The sequence below is a fragment of the Engystomops pustulosus genome, chromosome 1, assembly GCF_040894005.1.
Source record: "Engystomops pustulosus chromosome 1, aEngPut4.maternal, whole genome shotgun sequence".
Lineage (NCBI taxonomy): Eukaryota > Metazoa > Chordata > Amphibia > Anura > Leptodactylidae > Engystomops > Engystomops pustulosus.
The window spans coordinates 149,508,336-149,526,856 of NC_092411.1; the positions used below are offsets into that span (position 1 = coordinate 149,508,336).

An 18,521-nucleotide genomic window follows, 5' to 3' on the forward strand; every position below is an offset into this window, starting at 1 on the left:
GAAGGGGTTAATAGTAAAATATATATTTTTACCATTTTATAATACGTATATTTTTAGCAACAATTATGGTCTTAAAAATAGCAATATAATGAAACGTGTAATCGATATCTGTATACAGGCATGTAAACTCACATATACCAGAAATCTAATGCAACTAAATGGTTTATATTAGCCATAGAATTTCTTATAAATTGTGTAACAGTATCAATTAAATGCTTAACACGAGTGCCCAGACAACATAACATATTATGAGGTTCTGCAGGATGTCAAAGTTTCTTAATATTGCAGGCAGCATTTTTCTAAAGCCCTTTCTGTTTACCTTATAGCCTGTCTGGGGTTATCGGCAGCCTAGTTCTGTACTATGACAGGGGGCCGATACAATCAGTGCACTGAATGTGCAATTTGGCATGTCTGACTAGGAATGGTTGCTGAAATATGTATACATTTCTATTTATATGAATATGTAATGAATACTAAACCCTACCATCTTATACATATTTGGTACCAATTTAACTAACGATTAACGATTTATTAGTCAATTTAACAAACACGGGTACATATATAATTATCAAACTTTTATTTCTTACCAAAATCAGTTGTTTGGTCATTTAGAGTATTTTTGTTGCTCAGAATGGTGGACATCTAAAACTGGTCCCCAAGTATATAGTAGTTTAGTGAACAAACAGCACCTGCTCCATGCTACTACCAATTTTATTACTACAAAGATATAGGTATGTTTTGTGACAGGTGCGCTGCAGATTTGTTGGAATGTAAAAAGCACATTAGCCCTAATAACATTTTTTAGGTCATCACCTTTAAAATAACTTGTTCCTGAAAGGAAATCTACCATCATAATCAAGCATGATAAACCAGTTGCACTTATAGGTCCAAGCATCATGGCACTAGTTATATTTTTATATTTCTTACCCATGGCCTCCTTTCTTCTTGAATCAACTTGTAAAATTATGCGAATTAGCCCGAATTAGCCCAAAGGCAAGACACATCTCATCCTCCAACCTGCTTCTTCTGTAGTTCCTCCTACCATTGTGTGAGATTACAACCGGTAGAGGGAGGGGGATATGCTCTTTTACTGTGTAACAGCTTGTGAAGCTACAGCGCCGAGGGGCTCTGGTAATGCCCCCAGAGCCCTTATGACTCATTAACATAATTTAAAATGTTCATTTTAGAAGGGAGGAGGCCAAGTACAACTAATATAAAAAGAGTATCAAAGTCTCAGTGCCTGAACGTATGAATAAGTGTCCCTGGTGTATCATGATGGTAGATTTACTTTAACATTTGGAGGATATGGTCTATTTGGGCTCTCATCTGAGTGTTTGTTTTTATATGTATACAGTTAAAGCAAACCAGTAATTTCAATTTGGGACACTGAATCACTCAGAGGTCCTTACGCGGTTAAGTGTCCCAAATCGACCTATATGACCTCCGTCTGTGACTGTGTATATATATATATATATATATATATATATATTAAAAACAGTAGTTGTAGTTGGTTTAGTGTCCCAAATCCATATGAAACTTTTTCTTTAAGGTCCTTTCACATTATATTAAATCAACTTTTTCAGACATGGATGAAAAACGCATAATAGAAGTCTATGGGGACGCATAAAAAAACAGAACCCAGTCAGTTTACTTTCACCTACATAAAAATGCTGAAAATTCAGAAACCGTTACTTTCTGCAATGCCTTTGTGAAATAGCATATTAAACTGACAGCCAGCCTATTAGACACAGCCGCTTAGCAGACACGGTCACCCTCTCAACATCCTCAATATTGGATCGGTGAGGGGGCCTAACTTCAACTCAGACTTGGTCCTGATAATGTTGACCTTTCACCACTGTCACCTACTCAAAACTTTTTGCATCCATTTAAAGGTATTTACCCACCGCTGTTGGCAAGGCTGAAATTTTCTCTCAAGCTAGTCATATGGGCAGAGCTAGGATGTATACGTTTGTTTAAATCCATGCATTTGACAGTAGGGAGCATAATCAGCATAGTTTTAACGTAGTTTCAACAGCCAATAAGAAAATTAGGCCAACTACTGTTAGATGGGAGGCCTCTTATTCACCACAGTTGGATGACATTCGTTATTAGGAACTGTGGAGACATGAGAGAAAATTACACCTGTGTTGGAATGAGCAGAACACCTCCAACTAAAACAGGGCCGAGAATTGTACGGCTTGTGGGCGACATTGGCCTGCTAAGTATCTTGGAATAGCCCTGCGGTTGTGATGGTGGCGGCTGGTCACATGGTGAAAAGTGGCGCACGAGCCAGGACAGGAGTAGAATGTGCTTGTGATGTGGCAGAGGAGGGATTAATAGAATATGACAGTGGTGGCGAATCTATGGCCGGGTGCCAGAGGTGGCACTCTGAACCCTCTTCAGTGGGCACTCAGGCTGTTGCCCCAGCACAGAATTCGCCAGACAGGACTTGAGCCCAGGACATGAAGCATCTGGGTCTACCCGAGACTGCAGGAAGAGAAGATGTGGACATGGTCAGATTATCAGTGAAGATATTGAAGCTCCTGCTCTTGGCCCCACATTTCTTCCTGTTCAGGGAAGCTCAAATCTGAATTTTCCCACCTTCTGTCAATTATATTGGTGTCCTCTGGACTGTTGAAAGCTATGTTATAGCACGGATCAAGATTTTAGTAATTTAATGCTAGAATTGCCGTGTTGGCACTTTGCAATAAATAAGTTGGTCCGGTTTGCATTTTGGGCACTCGGTCTCTAAAAGGTTCGCCATCATTGCACTATGATGACGTTGATGGCCCTGGGCACCATACTGCAGGGCGGAAGACAGCCACCACTGGAGAGACCAGAGGAACGTTGAGTACTGTTTTGAAATCCTGCATTGCCATAAAAAGGGAAGGATGAAATGGGCAAAAAAAAAAAAGGACATTAAGAATGCAAACAAGAGTGCGTTAAATAACAATGGGACAAAATAGAGTGCATTCATTAAAAATGAATGGGCAAAAGAAAGGGTATTAGCAGAATTTACTATTCCTATTCCTGAACAAGTCATCAAATGATCACCTGTTCATGTCTCACCCTGGGACAGAGTAAAGCAGTAAAAAAAAAAAAAAAAAGTCCAAATAAAAAAAAAATTTAACCAAGTGAATAAAGATCCCCTAATGCCCCATCACATATAAAATCAAGCAAATTTCTCAACAAATAAGTTCTATGGGGAAGATTTATCAAGCTGCCTAAGAGTAAGGAAACATTCATATAGCCGTATGCCCGGCCGGCGGCATACAGTGGTGAGATGGAGAGAAGTGACCCCTCCATAGTAATGGCCCACACACAGAGAAAGAGAGCATGCCCCATCTTTTTTCTGTGCACGGCGCGGATCAGTGCCACACATGTGTGGCATCGTACCGTTGCCGAGCCACCATTCCCGTCTATGGGGGCGTATATACCTAGGTAATGTACTTGGAAAGCAGACCTCATACCAGAAAAATAAGCCGCCTTGTGTCCACATTACAAAAAATTAATGCAAAATATGACAGAGCAAATCTGTTCTGAATGGCGCCAAATCCATTCTACGCCCAGTCATGTGCCCATAGAGCAGTTTACCAATGGGGTATTGGCATAATCAAGAGAAATTGGGCATCAAATTTTGTGGAGTTTTTCGCCATTTAATCCATTGTAAAAAAAAATTCTCTTTTTGGGGCAAAAATAATGTATTGTCCAAAAAAATTACAAATACCACTTCCATTTTGTTTTAACCTCTGTAAAACACCTAAAAAGGGTTAACAAAGTTCTTAAAGTTTATTTCGCATATATTGAACGGTGTATTATCCATAACAGGGTAATTTATGGGGTTTTACCCTCTTAAAGTCACTTGTAAACTGAGCAGGTGGCTGTAACTTTAGGGTGCGGCAATTTTCAAAAAAAAAAAAAAAAAGGGAAAGATATTTGGATGCAAACACTATGCCTATTTGGCAAGATCTGCATAGCGCTGCATAATCTGTGTGCGCTACATAAATTAAGGAATGATTATTATTATGCAAAAAAACAAAATTTTGAACTTGAGAATTCTTCAAAATGTTTGCCAATTTCATTTCTTTTCATAATTAAACAAAAAAGATATAATCTCAATTTTTCCACTAATTTGAAGTACAATGTGTGATGAGAAAACAAATCTTAAAATTATCTGAATATGTTAAAGCATTATAACCAGATAAAAAAAAAAAAAAAAAAAACTTGGTCTGAACCCCCCAAGTGGCTTGGTCCTTAGGGGTTAACGAGGATACTTAGCAGGAAGCAAGATCTCCCTGGAGAAAAATCACAACAAGGGATGCCAGTGGTTTATTTCCCTCACACCACAGAGAACACATGTACAACAAGTACACATATGTATAAGGAAAGAATCCGGTATAATAAAGATGGTACCGACCAAGTATTTAGCCAGTTTTATAGAAATTTGCTTGATTGTCTTCTTTTATTTGTAGAAACACTACTTTAGACGTGTACATGCCACATTCAGGCAATAAAGAAAAGATTGCATCAATAACACTGGTCTCATGACAATGTGTTGAAATAATTTATCAACATGTTGGGAAATCCTCTGCACAGAAATCTGCTATTTTTGTACACGGTTTTTGGCACAGTTTGGCATGAACGAATACCAAATCGCTAACGAGGGGATTTGTACAGGTGCCGTCAGTGGACATACACATAAAAGGGGATCTTTCATTCCTGTCATACGTGATTAACGGTATTTTAGTAGGAAATGCCATCAAGCAATCGAATAAACACTGTATACAAGATTTAAACACATTCCAAGGAGTTAACGTATCTAAAGGTTTGCTAATGTACAGTTTTTTCCGTTTTCTTTTGAAGCCCCTACAAGTCTTTAAAAAGGAGCTGGCTATTGTTTAATCTGGCTCGAAGTGTCCAGCACATTGATTCTTCTAGCATTTTAGTCATTTCATTAATTGTAGTACAGATAAAGTCAATCTACAGCACACAGCTGTAAAAGCTACTGAAGGACCCACATCTATATTAATGTAAGCTTAATGTCAATCTCAGCGTAAAGCCAATAAAAACTGAAGTGACAACGCACGGCAGAGTGTTACAGCCTCTTTGTTCCTACCATCAATGGGGGTCTAGGATCCCTTCAGGACAAAGCAAGAAAGCTTTTCCCAAACCAAAGTGAAAGGTTTTCCAGTTTTGTTCTGATATGATCCTTTTCTGGACATCAGATAGAAGATGTACAATTTACAGAGCTGTAATGCAGCCAGATAGATGGAGGTTGAAGTCTAATACATGGAAGGATTCTGCCTTATTACTCCCATTTATTGTACTGAAGGACTTTTTTTTTTATACACACACTGGAAGTGTAAGTTTACAGATATATAGACAGTATTTACACCCTTATTTATGCCCTTTGCTGCTAAAAACAGGGTTAGGTTTTTGCACTCATTCCAAAAGATATGTTTTCATAAAGGTAATGAACGACACGTTAAAAACACCAGAATTTTGCATCTTTTTGGATGATCTGAAACATGATTGGAACATTATCTAAATCCTCCTTAACAGGTCAACAAAAATAGTTGTAGAAATACAATTATGACGTTGCTACCAAATACTGAGAGGAAGGTGGGAAGCATCACTCACAGAAACATAAGTGATGGTTTCCCCTTTCTCCTAATACCTGGGTGTATAACTGGCCATATGCACTACCTATATGGTTTGTATATCATAAGTCATCTGTGGAAAATAATTCTCAGAACACTGGCATCAGGTAAATCTGTAACTGATAATTTGGGCAGGTTGACGTCACACACTTGTATGGCAGACTGGCCCACGGCCCATATGGCAGCTACTTTGCTCACCTGTACAACAGTAGCAGAGCACTGACACATTATTGTCAGGGACAAAACTTTCCACAGATTACCTATCAGTGCCTGGTGCCCATTGTCAGCCATAGTGAAACCTAATCATTAACACGGACTGTGGAGCAAACATTCGTGTGGGTGGAAGGAAATGCGTATGTCTGAATGGAGCCTTGACCCCTCCCCCCGCTGTTTACCATCTCAACCGAAACTAGCAGCGAGGCCTAGTGCCACCTGCCTCGTATTTGGCCACACCACCTCCTGTGGCCGATACTACTGTGAGGTGCTGTATGCAAGGATACTGTCTATGGTAACTCATCAGGCACGAACGAAGAAATGCCACATAAGGCATTAGGTCTCTGTGTAACTGCTACCACAAACGTATATGGATGCAAGGGAGCCATGAAAGTTGGCCATTACATTCCACATTATAAATATACAACCAGCCACAAAGGTTTCACAGACACAAGGCAATTAATGCAAACCCTTATATAAACTTTGTCATCATAGAAATACCTCATTATAATACAAGTTATAGGATGCATCACATCATACTCACTTTTTCCATTACTCTGACCGCACAAAATCAGAGTGACAGTGAACACTGCCAGGAGAGGAGACCAGCTGGGTCTGCGTGTGGGGTTATTATTGGGGTGCCCCACACCCCCCATTACATCTTGTCCCATACCAAGCCTTCTCCTTGTGTACAGCACACTGAGGGATCCCAGCACACTCTTGTCTTGCTTTCCAGCGACCACTATAGACCCCCGAATCCAAAGGTATCCTCTTCACTACTTTATAATGTGATTTTTACAGCTCACGGATTGTAGCAGCATGATGGATCGGGGGCAAGAGCAGCAGATGAGTAGCAGAAGCTCCTCAGCACGTATGGGGGATCTTTCACCCTCTAGTAATTGGAAGGACCCGATTTGTTTACGTGGAAAGCCGAGATCTCGGCTTATAAAGGCTTCTCTCCCTCTGAGGATCAGTCCTGTTTTCCCTTATTTCCTTCAAAAAGAACACAGGAAATAAAAAAACTGGCCTTTTAAAAAAAAAAAAAATCCAAAGACAGATCCTAAATATAGAAGAGAATTCTTGGAGCAGGAAAGTGAAATTAGATTTTTTTTATATATACACAATTCCTTTTGTAGGCCAACATTAGCAGAGGGTATGGGTAAAGACACAGGGGCTCCCCACAAAATCAACAATGCGGGGGCTGCATGTGTGAATTCTTAGCTTGGGCCCAGTGCATGATCCTCAAAGACTTGGTCGCTTAAAATGTCTTCTGCCGTGAGGAGACGGTGACAAATAGGAAGTTCCCAGTCAGCACGCTGTGTGCAAATCCTCCAGACTCCGCTCCTTTGTGTCCTCCCCTTGCCCTAGAATCGGGCAAAACATGAGAAAAATGCGCTGTTGCCGAGAAAATTGTATAAAAATCTAGACATGTATTACTAGTTCTTGCTAAGTCTCTCGCCCTCCCCCTTTCTAACCAATATCCAACCAGTAAACAAGAGCTGTTAGTCAGCTGGGAGAGGAGGGAAAGCTGTGGTAACGTGTGGTGCGGAGCCGCTCTGACTGGAATGGCTCCTGGATCTACTTCACTAAAGTAAATTCCAGACGGTAGATTTCGTTTAAACTGCGGCTACAGGACATCCTGTGCACATAACGCACTAGATCTATCACACACTTTTCCCCATATAACCTGCAGGATCTAGTGTGCGTTTCCCAGGTCCTCTGCTCCTGCTAGCAGTCTAATGTGACGGGAGAGTCCGTCTAGTCACAGTCACATGGCCCCTGTATGCATGTAACTTACACTCCCTGGTCCCCTGCACTAAGCCCCGGCTTCTCCTGCTGTGAGTGGGCAGGTGGGGTTCGATTTGAAGCATCAGAGTACAGGTAAGCAAGGAAAGGGTTAACAGATGAGGAGGTGGAGGCAGCCTGCTCTATCTCCTCTACTCACACCAACAGCAGCAGCGTATTCAGTCTGGGGGAGGTGCAACTCTCCCTCCCCCTCCCCTGCTCTCTGGGCTTGGTCTTCACCAACATGATGCCTTCCCTCTAGCAAACAGCAGTGTTCTGACTGACACTGAACTGCACATGTGCAGCTCACAATGTCTGCCCTCCCATTCTAAGAGACAAAGTCGGTTCCGTCTCTAGACTCTTAGAATGTATCCTTAAATATAACAAATTAATTCATATTTCCTTAAAAAAAAGTAACATAGTATTTTTTAACATGTATTTAATTCTTCATCGTAATTTTTTTTACATTCTTCACACAATTGACCAGCAGAGGGAGCTGAACTGATAAAACCAGTGCAGTCTCTGTCACCAGTAACAAGAAGTATTCAGAGCAATGGTCATGTTGCAGCTCCTCTCCCCTTATCCCCTGTGTGCACATGGAGGGGGCATTTTTTTCTGAATACAAATAAGCAGCAGCCATCTTGTTGTTGCCGTCGCTGTGAAACAGGTGAATGACAGCGGGTGAGAGCAGTGGTAGAACACCATGTAAAAATATTTTTTTAAAAATAGTTATTCCCGCTTGTATCCCTGAACAATGTTTAGCAAGAAGCATGTTTTTCTTTGGCAGGGGATTACTCCACCCACAGCTAGTATAGTAAAACATTTAGTCGCAGTTCTATTTTACTGATCTGCTGGGAGAGCCCAACTCCACTTCTCAAGTTATTGTGCTCTCATGACAATGGAAGTTAGTATACGTGGAAAGTTCTGTTCTTAGGGTTCACTGAGGAACACATCGGGCGAGATTTATTAATCTGTCTACGACAGATTTCTGTCAGTTTGCACCACATTTATAAAGGGTTTTAGACAGTTTTCTGGTTCGTGCACGACAAAAGGGCCGTGGTCTGTGAAAAGAGGCATGACCTTCTGCCAAAAAGGTCCATGCGCCAAAAATACTCCTTACCCGACAGAAACTTTCTGGTGTGAAGTAAGCCAACTAATAGGAGGTGCAGAGTACGACTAGACAGTCTTATACAGCACCAGACACTTAGAGTGATGTGAAACATGGCGTTTTTAGGCCGTTTTTGGTCCGTTTTTAGTGCGTTTTCAGATCGTTAAAAAAAAACACATTTTTTAAAAACGCATGCGTTTTCTGAAACCGCTTGCATTTTTGTCAGTTTTGGATCGCGCAAATTCAGAAAACCAAACAAAAACACTCTTTGAAGGTTTTTACTGCCCTACTATCTTAGGGGCTCAGCCCCTGAGATCTGTTCCAGCAAAATTTGCCCTCCAAAAGCCATAGACACTCCTTCCTTTCGAGCCGCTACTCCACGACCCAGTAGCCGCTTGTACATATTTGCCAAATAAAAGTTAGCAAAAGGCTAAGAGGCTAGATAGCATCTAAAACATCCAATAATTGACCCTGACACTATAGAAGACGGCATGCAGAGGTAGCGGCAGCAGCGGCAGGCTAGAGAGTGGCATGGCGACATACCCCAAATGGACTCGGGCTTCAAAACAATTTTAAAAATTCGTTTTGGCGAGGATAACGTGTAACTGTACGTATCAGTATTTGGCCTGGTTATGGCAGCAGAGAGGAACCAAAGGAGGTGAGCAAGAAGCGCCGAAATGATTTCCTATGTGAACAAAAGGTTGACGGTATATTTAGTCGATAACACAGCATGGTGGCGACAGTGACCAAATTCAATAACGTATCTGGTGAAACACCTGAAAAATGAGCCTGACACAGCTAGTTTGCTACGGAGACGACGTGTGGAGGCTGCTACGGAGACGACGTGTGGAGGCATGTGGGGGGGGGGGGGAAGCGCACTCAGTCATACAGGTTTGCATCCATTGTAGAAATTAGTGACCCATATGAAACACCAGAAAATCACAGCCGGTAAAACAACCGAAAATGTAGACTGACACAGCTCGTTGCTAAGGGGACGACGTGTGAAGGCAGCTATCCAGACGACGTATGATGGCGCCATGCCCACAGATGGTAATACGGAGGAGGTGGGGTGGGAGGAGGAGGAGGCATAGTAGGCCTGAGAGACCGTGACAGAGGTAGGCCCCGCAATCCTTGGCGTCGGCAGTATATGAGCGGCCCCAGGGTCAGACTCGGTGCCAGCCTCCACCAAGTTAACCCAATGTGCCGTCAGCGATATATAGTGGCCCTGCCCGGCAGCACTCGTTCACGTGTCCGTGGTTAGGTGGACCTTGTCAGAAACGGCATTGGTCAGGGCATGGATGATGTTGTCTGACACGTGCTGGTACAGGGCTGGGACAGCACATCGGGAAAAGAAGTGGCGGCTAGGGACCGAATACCGAGGGGCGGCCGTCGCCATGAGGTTGCAAAAGGCCCCGGTCTCTACCAGCCTATAGGGCAGCATCTCCAGGCTCAGTAATTTGGAGATGTGGACGTTGAGGGCTTGGGCATGTGGGTGGGTGGAACTGTATTTCCTCTTGGGCTCCATCGTCTGGGGTATAGACAGCTGAACGCTGCATATGGAGACATTGGTGGACGCTGTGAAGGATCGTGGAGGCGAAGGTGTGGTTTTCGAGCAGGAGGTGTTTGTGCCGGGGTCCTGGGCAGGGGGCTGACTAGCAGAGGCAGCAAATGACACAGGGGAAGGAGCAGTGGTGAGCCCAGCCGGAGGTGAACGGCCTTGGTTCCATTGAGTGGGGTGTTTAGCACTCATATGCATGCGCATACTGGTGGTGGTTAAGCTAGTAGTGGTGGAACCCCTGCTGATCCTGGTGTGGCACAGGTTGCACACCACAGTCCGTCGGTCATCCGCTGTTTCTTTAAAGAGCCTCCAGACTTGAGAACATCTAGCCCTCGCCACGGGAGCTTCACTACGTGAAACATTTGGCACTGACGCACCAGCTCTGGCCCTGCCTCTGCGTCTGGCCCCATCACTGCCTCTTCCAACCTGTTCAGGTATAGGACTCGCCATCTCAGAAGCACTGTCTTCACCCGGCCTATCAACCCAGCTTGGGTCTGTCACCTCATCATCCTCCGATCCTTCAGTCTGCTCCCCCCCTCGGACTTCCTGCCCTGACAACAACTTCACCACTGTCTGACAACCGTGTATCCTCATCATCGTCCGACACCTCTTTACACACTTCTACTACGTCAATGTCATCATCACCCACAGACTGCGACCGTTGGAAAACCTGTGCATCGGGAAAGAGCTCAGCAGCAATTTAAGAAGTGGTTTGTGACTCTGGGAAGGGTCTAGAAAACCGTTCCTCAGAGTATACCAGATCAAATTCCAAATTTTCCTGGGAGGGGCAGACTTGGGGGAAGGAGGTGGAGGTGGAGAAGCTGGAGGAGTGCTCACTTGGGTAACATAGCTGGACTGCGTGGAAGACCGACTGGTGGACAAATGACTTGAAGCATTGTCCGCAATCCACGACATCACCTGTTCGCACTGTTGTGGCCTCAACAGAGCTCTAGCACAAGTCCCAGTAAGTTGAGACATGAAGCTAGGCTGCGGCGTTCCCCTGCTCCCTCATCAGCAGGTAGTGTCTCACCCGCCCCGGACCACGGCCTCGGACCCCTGCAGTAATTGGATGCCCATGCCCTCTACCCTTAGCCCTCGGGTTCAACATTTTCCAAATAAAAGACTATTTTATAGACAAAAGAAAAATATAAAACTGTACATTTTTTTCAGTAATTTTTTTTTATGTTAGTTTTTTTTTTTTTGGATTTATAGAAGAACAAAACGTGCAGAAGAAATCAGACAGCAACCTCAGAAGATGATTGCTATTGCTAGTTCCTAACCAACACAGACAATTTTTATTTAAATGTCCCAGTATTGATGTGAACAAAAGACCATATTTGATTACACCACACGTGACGTACAGTACGCTTCACCGGCAGAGAGAATGTGGATTGGGATTTCTAGAGACTAGCTTGCTAAACAGTAGCAGGCAGGCTAAGCTAGATGAAATTGCATTTGGACCACTAACAGCACACAAAAGGATTTTCGAAAAAAAAAAAATAAAAAATTGTCAGACTGTGCCTAATTCAATCAAACCCCCAATAAATTTTCCCACTTAGCTGTTTGAAATGGATATGTGTGTCACTAAGAGCCAAAAAGAACGTTCGCAAGCCTCCCTGCAAATTCGTCACAATATGGTAGTAGCTGCACTACTAGTGCCAGCAAGCCCAGCCACAAGCAAATTTAAAAAAAAAAAAAAAAACTGTATTGAAGCCCTAAAAAGGGCTGTTGGGTTCTTGTAGAATCACTCCTGCCTAACACTAATCTAATAGAACACCCTAACGCTATCCCTGACCAGCAGCAGCTCTATCCCTAACAGCATCCAGGCAGAGAATAATCCGAGCACCGGGGGCAGTGGCTAGTATATTCCAGGGTCACCTGATCAGGCCAGTCAACCACTGCTATAGACATGTAAGTGAACCACGTGATGCTGGGTGTACTGCAGAGTCTCCTGGCTTGTGATTGTCTCTGTTTCTGGCCGCCAAAAATCAAAACGGTGGGAGATGCCCTTTTCTCGAGCTGGCAAAATATTCGTACGAGCAGTTGCGAGTACGCTAATGCTCGAACGAGCATCAAGCTCGGACGAGTATGTTTGCTCATCTCTGCTCACGTCCAATAGATGTACCAACCACCTGATCTAACTTTATAGGTAGATATGTGGTAGGGCTCTTTCCTTTTTTTTTTGTAATCTGTCACTTTATATGGTTATAACCTTTGAACACTTTAAAGGACACCATCTGGTCTTTGTCACTAGTCCTGTCACTACTACCTGTTGGAGCAGCTCACCAGCCTTTTACTAGTCAATTCATACACCAATCTAAAATCCTATTTTCTTTATTATGTAAATGAGGCTGGTCACATGTTCAGAGGCAGTGATGTCACCCCATTATACCTCCCCTCTCCTACCCCTGCTCATGACTGTGTGTAATGTATAGTAAAGCACTGCTAGTGTCCGCGCTTTATCTGCTGACATGCTCTCCCTCCTAATACTCATGTGAGACACAGACATCAGCTACACATGTACCGGACATCTCCTGCTATAACATGGCTGCCTGGAGCGGTTGTATCTCTCCTATACACACACACAGGCTGCAGGGGGTGCCATCACCAGGAAGCACATACCATTATACAGGCTGTCAGTCAAGCACTGGGGGTGTGGCTGTGCCGCCCACTCATGAATAAGCTGGACAGCTTGAATATGATAATGACTCATTGGACATTTCACAGGTCATTTGCATACAGCTTTAGGACCTCATTGCTTAAGTTTACAGGCATGCAGAGGGACAATGAAGAGATAAACTACCATTAGAAAGCATTGCCTTTATGTAAAATATTTAGTTTAGGGGGTTAATTTGCCTGACGGGTTCTCTTTAACTTACCAAAATTATTTTGAGATTATTTTTGAACCAGCATTAGCTCAACGTCTGATATATAAGATGCAGGGCACTAAAGTGTTTAAAGTATTAACAAGCTTACCAAAGGCCATTTCGAATAGTTTGAAGGTGCTAATTTAAAAATGGGGTAATTGGTGGGGGAGTTTATAATTAATAGTACTTTGAAAACCCTTATGAAGATGAATTGTCCTCTAAAATAATTGAATCTGAAAATCACTTAAAAATTTGGAAAAAAAATTTCTAAACTGTAAGCCTCCTAACATCCTTAAAAACTAAAATAACAAAAAATTATGTCAACATAAAGCAGACATATGGTTAATGTTAGCAACCAATTTGGGCGGTTGAAAGGTTCACAGCCCAAATAAAAGAAAGAAAACACTTTCAATTCTGTCGAGATACACAGGATTTTAAGAACGGTAAAATCTTTCATCTCAGCTATTCGAACAGAGGAGTGGAATCAGAAATTGAACCCTCCTCCTCTGAATGTGACATATCAGATGAATCTTCACAACCAAATACCCAAAGAAAACGCTCCCCCTATCGACGTCCTCAGGGGGGTGACAATCGGGCACCAAGGGGAGGTGGTCGTGGGAGAGGGGGCCAGCACAAAAGATCTGCTCGGGGGCGTTTAGCCCGGGATCCTCCTATCACCGATTACATGGTGATGAGAAAGAGATAACTGGCACCTTACCCTCCACTGACACACTTCAAGTGCTTAATCTTCCTGAATGGGTGGTCACTGAAACCGAGAGAAAAGTATTGAGTAAATGTTTACCATTTGTACCCACACCACCTTTTGACATGTTTACATGGGTCCAAGATCTTCAGCTGTTTATTAGAAAGCTGAAATGGAAAAAATTCTTTGTTTAACATAAGAGAAGACAGTGTCTAGAATTGGGTCTAAAGGACACGGACCGTGAATGTCTGGACGCTATGATGGAATTATTGGGCGAGGATGGGCGTTATCCTGGTGAGGGTTAATTCACAAATTTGAAATTACCGTCAAAAAAATTCCGCCTATTAATAATGACACGTCCGTTGATGCCTTCTTGTGGTTGGTAACAGACCAACTTAGGTCCTTAGAGATGAGCCGCGAGGTTACTTACCAAAACCTAACATTCCAAGAAAAGCAGAGCATCAGAGACTTAGAGGAGGACTCTTCCAAAGTTATCAAGCCCTCTAACAAAGGGGGAACTTGGTAATTATGGATCGGGATCAATATGTGCTTATGTGTCAAAATTTGTAGCGGGAAAAGAACTACTATCGAGTTCTAGATACCAACCCTACCCAGTCCTTTGTAACATCTCTGACAGGTATTGTGCATAAAGCGAAGACGGATAACCTCATCAGTCAAGTAGAACTGGATTTTCTGTCTCCCAAGTTCCCTAAGGTGGCCACGTTTTATGGCCTCCCAAAGATACATAAGGGGACAAATCCCCTAAAGGGACGCCCCATAGTTTCGGCATTGATAGTGTGACCCAGAATGCCAGTATTTATGTTGACCAGATCCTTTGCCCATTCGTTCAATCACTGCCATTGTATGTGAGAGATACAATAGATGTGTTGAAAAGATTGTATGGTATTCACGACAATAGTTGCAATGCAGTGGCGAGCTTTCTTTGTACCAGAGGTGTTCAGTATCAAAAGCATAAAGAATTCACACTTGAATTGCTTAGATTTGTGTTGCAACACAATTTTTTTACCTTTAATAGAAAAATTCTTCCACCAGCTCAGGGTGGTGGCAATGGGGAGACTGTGTGCTCCCTCATATGTGAACCTCTTCCTGGGCTGGTAGGAGAAAGAACTAGTCTTTAATGACCAACTCAGCAGATTTACATCCCACATTATGATGTGGCTCCGTTTTATAGACAACGTGCTGATTCTCTGGAATGGCCCGGCTATGCTATTTGATGAATTTGTGGGTGTTTTGAACACGAATTCTGTAGGGTTGTTTTTGACCTTAGAAATCTACAAATCTGATCATCTGGAAAACTCCTGGAAATTACTTCAAATGGATCCAGACATTGGAGGGATGGTGGGTGATGGACCTATCATCACATACAGAAGGGGGCGAAACTTAAGGGATAAGTTAGTTCACAGTCATCTGGAACCATTGACTAATACGACCTGGCTACCCAATCCCCCTAAAGGCACCTTCAAGTGTGGCTCATGTAAGGCATGTAAATCTATCAGAGAAGAAGTCATTCACAAGTAGCTCTTCTGGACACATATACCAAAATCAGTACTTTATAAACTGTAAGAGTGTGGGAGTGCTCTATCTCCTGACTTGTGCCTGTGGACTACAGTATGTGTGCAAAACAATCAGGGAGTTTCGCGTCAGATTTCGTTAACACGTCAGGGATGTAAAAAAAATGGTACCGATACCCCAATTTCTAGACATGTTTGGGATAAGCATCAGGGTGATCGCACATGCATCAAATTCCAAGGTGTGGAGTTGGTGTTACCACTCTGCAGAGGTGGCAATTTTGACAGAAATGTCACACAGCGAGAGGCACGTCGGATATATGTGATGAACACGGAGAAACCAAATGGTCTTAATGACTCAGTCAATTTTGCCTGCTTGATTTAGATTTAAGTCATGCACAGATCCTCTAATACTTTATCCTACTATACTTGCTTTAAGAATGGTCCCCGTACAACAATCCTGCTGTGGCGATTCGGCACCCCGATCAGGTGACGGCTTTCCAATTGGCTGCAGAGTAGCGAGTCTCCAGTACACATCATGTTTTGTTGACGTCTGGGGATTGGTGGGGAGCCTGGCAGCACCGCCCTGATGGGGAGGGGCCGAATCTTTAAAAGAACCGGCAGTCCGTGCGCGGCGTTTACGCCCGCCACAGCGCCGGCATGTTAGACGTGGATTTATGAACGCAACAAATAATCCATGTCAACCCGTATTGTTTAAGCCTAAATGACAGTCTCCAATAGCCTCTGACGACGCATGGGCTGATAGGGGTCCATGTAGAAACGTGTCAGCCAGGGAAGTTAGGCTCATGTATTACCGATACAGTCTGATTGCTGTTCAGCAGATAATATAAGGCTAAGGCTGTGCGTGTGTGAAGTGCTGTGGTCATTTGTAAGCTGAGCTTGAACTTCCAATGTCTAATTCACGCACTGACCTTACTTGACTTAATCTCGTGCACGGCATTCAAAATTGGAACGATAAAATACAACCATCATAATCGTCCCGGATAGTGTGCACGAGAGCCTGAATTTTGATTTAAGTTTATTGGGATATATTAGGCCCATTTTTAATATAACTAATAAAAGTTGATTTTAAACGTTCTTTATATTCAGGCACAATTTGGGCAGTTAGACTAACTTTATGATGAGCAGAACATTTAGAGATCAGAAAATTCCTAATTTTTCACCAAATTTTCCTTTTATCTTTAACCCCTTACCGACATGTGACGCAATACTACGTCACATGCTGGGTGTGGGTGCATGGAGAGGGCTCACGGGCCGGTAAGTCTTTGCTGCATATTGCAGCAAAGGCTTACCGGTAACACCCGTGATCAGTGCCGGCACCGATCGCGGGTGTTCTCCCGCAGATCGCCGTCTGGGGCTTCAAAAGGATGGCAGCACATGGGCGCCACCATCTTGGCGCCCAAGATGGTTCGTCGCTCCCTGTGACATCATCGGGGAGCTACATTCTGTCGCCACGACAGCCTGGGGTCTTCTGAAGACCCGAGGCTGCTTCGTGTTAACCCTTTCATTACAATGTAATGAATGAGGAGGAAAATCCCCATATACCGCCATAGTGTTGTATGACAGTATATGGTAGGATCGATCAGACAACCTAGGGTTAAAGCACCTTAGGGAGGCATAAAAAAATAAAAGTTTTTTTTTAATTTAATTTTTTTAAATTCATATCACCCCCTTTCCCTAGAACTGATATAAATATAAATAAACAGTAAAAATCATAAACACATTAGGTATCGGCGCGTCCAAAAATACCTTATCAAAATGTAATAACCGATTTTCACTGCGTTTAACCCTGTAACAGTAAAAAGCGCCCAAAAATGGAAAGTCGAAAAAAGGAACATTTTGAAAAACATAACAAAATTCTATAAAAAGTGATCAAAAGGTTGTACAGTCCTAAAGATGATAAAATTGTAAACGTCATCAAAAGTCGCAAAAAACGACACCTCCCAAAGCGCTGTATACCAGTATAAGCAAAGTTATTAGTATAAAAAAAGTTTTTAGCGCTGCAAAATCCCCCAGAAACATTTTGTACAGGAGGTTTTAATTTTTGTAAATGTATGAAAACATTTTAAAACCTATACAAATTTGGTATCCCCGTAATCGTACCGACCCAAAGAATAAAGTAGACATGTCATTTGGGGTGTACAGTGAAATCTGTAAAATCCAAACCCACAAGAATACGGAGCGAATGCGGTTTTTCACCAATTTCACTGCATTTGGCATTTTTTTCCCCGCTTACCGGTACACGGCATGGAATATTAAATGCTACCATTTTGAAGTGTAATTTGTTACGCAGAAAAGAAGCCATAACACAGCTCTGTACATGGAATAATAAAAAAAAGTTATAGATTTTGGAAGGTGGGGAGTAGATGTGATCACTGACTAATATGCCGTATATACTCGAGTATAAGCCAAGTTTTTCAGCACAAAAAATGTGCAGAAAAACCCTTACTCAGCTTATACTCCAGTCAATAGAAGGAAAAAAAACTCTGTACCTTTCCGATGCCCCCGCAGGTCCTCTTCTGTATTCAGCTTCGGCTCCCCCGTCGAACACACCACGACGTCAGACGCTTGCCGACATCAGAGTCCGCGCTGCCATGGGCACACACTATGGAGGTCAGCAAGCAGCTTATGTCATGGTGTGTGCGTGTCAGGACCGCACAGGGACCTGTAAACGGAGTCGAAGATGAAGATAAGAAGAGGACCTGCGGAAGAGTGAGTACAGAGTTTTGGGGGTTTTTTAGGCTGGGCATGGGGCTGGTGGCTCTATACGGGGAGGGGGGGTAGGCACTGGCTATATACTACTGACATCTAGTGGCACTTTTTGGTAGTACCCCGTTTACTCTTGCATACATCCTTGACAATTTGCATATCTTTGTGGTCTTTAAAGTGATGTATTTTATAGTTATTTTTTCAATAAAATAAATAATATTTTTATCTTGGATTTTGAAAATTGTCCTTCTTTTGATGTTCAGTCTCTCTGGGTCTTTTTTTGTTGTTATTGTACAATTGTGAGGGCTACCTCTACCTATCCATCTATTCGGATATTTGTTCTATGTTTGATGATACTGGCTCGTACT

General features: G+C 42.8%; 1 protein-coding gene across 2 annotated transcripts in view; it reads right to left on the reverse strand.

The window, feature by feature from the left end:
* The window catches only part of INSR (insulin receptor), a 115,975-nt gene that overhangs the window by 85,580 nt on the left and 11,874 nt on the right, over positions 1-18,521 (reverse strand). Inside the window, exon 1 of one of the 2 annotated variants that reach the window (XM_072110395.1) lies at positions 6,418-7,759. The exons of the other annotated variant lie outside the window; for it this stretch is intronic. Coding sequence (XP_071966496.1) covers positions 6,418-6,544 — 127 coding nt within the window. The 5' untranslated portion in view covers positions 6,545-7,759. Of the gene's footprint in view, positions 1-6,417; positions 7,760-18,521 lie in introns of those variants that run through there. 2 annotated transcript variants of the gene reach the window in all.